Source organism: Nuphar pumila, chromosome 3, assembly GCF_984573655.1.
Source record: "Nuphar pumila chromosome 3, dmNupPumi1.hap1.1, whole genome shotgun sequence".
In the NCBI taxonomy this organism is placed as follows: domain Eukaryota; kingdom Viridiplantae; phylum Streptophyta; class Magnoliopsida; order Nymphaeales; family Nymphaeaceae; genus Nuphar; species Nuphar pumila.
In genome coordinates this window covers 24414252-24418189 of record NC_143251.1, presented here as the reverse complement: position 1 = coordinate 24418189, position 3938 = coordinate 24414252, and the positions used below count along the sequence as shown (strand labels likewise).

At 41.4% G+C, this 3938-nt stretch overlaps 1 protein-coding gene across 1 annotated transcript; it reads left to right on the top strand.

Moving 5' to 3' along the window:
• Positions 1–1238: 1238 nt before the first annotated feature.
• LOC149842313 (large ribosomal subunit protein uL30y-like) lies at positions 1239–3658 on the top strand. The gene is made up of 7 exons (XM_089999058.1): positions 1239–1332; positions 1743–1948; positions 2040–2137; positions 2719–2776; positions 2916–2995; positions 3084–3186; positions 3273–3658. Exons 2-7 carry the CDS (start codon positions 1763–1765, stop codon positions 3486–3488), a joined length of 741 nt encoding a protein of 246 aa, XP_089855184.1. The 5' UTR covers positions 1239–1332; positions 1743–1762; the 3' UTR covers positions 3489–3658.
• Positions 3659–3938: the final 280 nt, after the last annotated feature.

Genomic DNA, 3938 nt, shown 5'->3' with positions numbered 1-3938 from the left:
CTTCAAGCGTATGCACGCGCGTGTGTGTGCACAAACGGTGCATTTGATCTACAAGACACCTAAAGACTCAAGGCTTACTAAAGTAAAGAATAGATAACAAACTCTTTATTTAAACCACTTGAAAAACTTTTCTCTCTTAAATATGAGACTAAACATTTTCAAAGCACTTTTGGTGGGAAACAAAACTTAAAAGGATTTTATATTTTAAAACTTTTCGAACATAGAAATGCTACAAAAAAATTTCATACCAATTAATTAGATGAGAAAAACAAAAGCCAAAACCCTTTTCAAGAGATACTGTCAACTACAATAAGCTAAAATCAAAATTGAAGCCCTAAAAATCCCGAAAAAGGTAAAACACAGGCAAAAGCCTCAAAAGCCTTTTCTATCAAGCTAAAACCAAAGTCATTCTTTGAAAACATATTGAACATATTGTCAACTACAAAGACCGTTTTGATTAAACTCCTCAAGTTTAAACCAAAACCAAAGCACTAAGAATCCAAAAAAAGAAAAACAAAAAACCCTCTCAAGAGCCTTTTTTTGTCAAGCTTAAACCAAAAGTAAAAACCGCATCCCTATTATTAGATTATCAACAGTAAGAATCCAAAAAAAAATAAAAGAACCTAAACTAACACTGGATATATATCACAATCCATAAGGCTATCAACAAAATAACACACTTAATCTTAAATATCTATATATTGCCTAAGACTTCTTTATATGCTGATATCAAGCACACATACAAAAAACATATAGCACAACAATGGCTGCACTGTTGTGAATATACGATGACTTGCAACCTAGTACTAATTAGGCCGATGGGCTTAACAGGCAGGCCATGGGTTTTGTATTAGATCCAGGCCCGATTTGAACTGGGCCTAGGCCCAACTTGGCTGTTCAACGGGTTGAGCTTGACCAGGTCCTGTCAACGGCCTGGTCAAGCCCGTTCACTAAATGGGCTGAGCCAGCCTGGCCTGCCTGTTGTCCAGCCCTAACCCTGACCCTATGGGGTTTGCTACGGACGGCCTCATCAAGCCCGTCCACTAAACGGGCCGGGCCAGCCCGGCCTGCCTGTTGTCCAGCCCTAACCCAGACCCTATGGGGTTTGCTACGGGTCGGGTCCGGGTCAAACCCGACCCACGCAAAGCACGGACAGACTGGGCCCCGTAGGTCAAATGGACGGCCCAAAGCAATTCCTAGAGCGCATCCCCTACTGTAGCCGTCATCTACTCAGATCGCTGATGAACATATTCTGTCCCGTTCCCACGACGCTCTTTTGCGGCCGTCCTTCGTAGAGAGAGCGAGAGCGAGCAAAACCCTAACGCCGCGCAGGTAGAACCCTACTCTCTCTCTCTCTCTCTCTCTCTCTCTCTCTCTCTCTCTCTCTCTCTCTCTTCATTTCTTGCAAGTGATTTGGTGTTGGTTTCATTCAAAAGAATCCTAGTTTTTTAGTTAGAAGGTCTTCGATCCAATCTCGGTAAACCCTGAATTTTCGTTCAATCTCGTGCAAATAATCTCCGACCCTGTTATATTCTTGACCCAACATTTTTACCTTCTTGTTCTGCTTGGAGTCGAATGGTTTGAATTTTTCTGAGTTTTTTTGTTGTCTTTTTTGATGAATTCTGTGATTGGTTTAGGGTTTCTGTCTTCGTTTTGGTTTTTGAAGAACGAACCCATCGGTTTAGCACTCGTGTTTTTCTTCTTTTCCGCTTGAAACTTATGTTTTTCATTGTGGAATATAGGGTTCGAGGTGGTTGCGCAGATGGGTGAGGACGAAAAGAAGGGAGGCGCAATCATCCCGGAGTCTGTGCTGAAGAAGAGGAAGAGGCTCGAAGAATGGGATCTGGAGAGGAAGGAAGGGCTCGAAGCCAGGAGGAAGAAGAACGCTGAGAACAGAAAGTTGATCTTCAAGAGGGCTCAAGAGTACGCCAAAGAGTACGAGGAGAATGTGCGACCGCGATTTCCTTGCTCCATTTCTCTCCTCCAATTTTGCTACTGCCTTGACGATGGTGAAGGACTAATGGGTTTTCTACTGGCAGGACAAAGAACTCATCAGGTTGAAGCGGGAGGCGAAATTGAAAGGTGGATTTTACGTCAACCCAGAACCTAAGTTGCTGTTTATCATTCGTATTCGGGGGTATGGTTTTCCGTGCTCTTCCGTATTCTATGGCTTTTGCCTGCAATAATTCTTTTTGGATTCCTTTCATTTCTACTGCTACCTTCAATGATATTAGTCCTCGGCCACAAGCAAAATGACGATGACTGAATTCTAGATGAAAATCCTTCTATTTTAGATCCTTTATGTGTTTTTTCTTTGTTAATTTCAATTAATTTGATTAATAGTAGGATTTATCGCTTTTGGACACACTAAGATTTTCTGAAGCCCTTGCCCTACTGAACTTACTGAATCCTTTGGTCGTTAGGGACAGTTTAATGTATTTCTGAGCGATACTCCAATACGGATGAACTTGTCTTTTTATCCAGTAGATCTCAATAGGTTGTGTGTGGGGCAAATGCAGCTTTTTTTTTTCATGAAGGACGGGGTTACCACCCTCCGTATCAGAGACCTAGTAGTGTTTGCTCAGCCTGCCATACTTACGGCAGCATTCCTGACTGTTTAAACCTGTGGCGCACCCCTTGTTTCCAGGGAGTCACCGTCTTCGGCTGAGCAAGGGCTTATCCCTTACCCTCATTTATGTTTTATGCTTTCTTCTACAGTATCAATGCTATGCATCCCAAGACTAGGAAGATCTTGCAGCTATTGCGTCTGCGTCAGGTATTTGAAGTTTTTCACTTCTCCCTTCTCCAAACTGGTTCTTTATGTGTGTGTGTGTGTGTGTGTGTGTGTGTGTGTGTGTGTGTGTGTGTGTGTGTGTGTGTGTGTGTGTGTGTCTAACAATATACTTTCCCTGCAGATATTCAATGGTGTTTTCCTCAAGGTGAACAAAGCTACAATGAACATGTTGCACAGGGTGGAGCCTTATGTGACATATGGGTATGCTTCTATTATATTGCTGGTGTTCCAAGTGATATGAAATGCAATAATTAGAGATTATTTACCTCTTTTCTTTTATGTTTCACAGCTACCCTAATTTGAAGAGTGTAAGAGAGCTGATTTACAAGAGAGGTTACGGAAAATTGAACATCCAACGAATTGCATTGACAGACAACTCCATTGTGGAGCAGGTATGCTTTTGCTGGTTATCTCTTGTTATACGTTTAATCACATTTCTGGAACTATTATAAAGTTTCTTTATATTCGTAAAATGCAGGCTTTGGGTAAGTTTGGGATAATCTGTGTTGAAGATCTGATTCATGAGATAATGACCGTGGGCCCACATTTCAAGGAAGCCAACAACTTTTTATGGCCTTTTAAGCTTAGTGCCCCATCCGGTGGCCTTAAAAAGAAGAGAAATCACTATGTTGAGGGAGGTGATGCTGGTAATCGTGAAGATAAGATCAATGAGCTGATTAGGAGGATGAACTAGCTTTTTTTTTCAATTGTCTTCCGTCCCTGAATTTCTTATTGGATTTCAAGTTACTTTTTCTGTTGAAGTCTAGTGTCAATTTTCTGCTAGCGGGATTTTGTTTGTTTTGGTACTACAGCTAAATGAGGAACTGACTTATTAGTTATAACTTATGAAGTTTGTTTCTTAAATGGCAAAACGTCATAAATATTCTGAATACGTTCACATGTCTCGGTACCTGGACAGCCAAAGTAGTTTGGCCTGCAATGTACATTTGTTTGTTGCCTCTGATGGTATCTTTGTTTCATTGTTTGGATCTTTGTTATGGTCTTGGGTTGTCAATCACAGCTTCATCATGGAAGGTGTGTTCACTGTCTGCCTGTCTCTCCCCCTTGAGGAGCAATACCGTGGCTGCTGACTTTTAAGTGTAACTAGTTGTGGTAATCCCTGTACCTAGAATTTTTGTGGCAT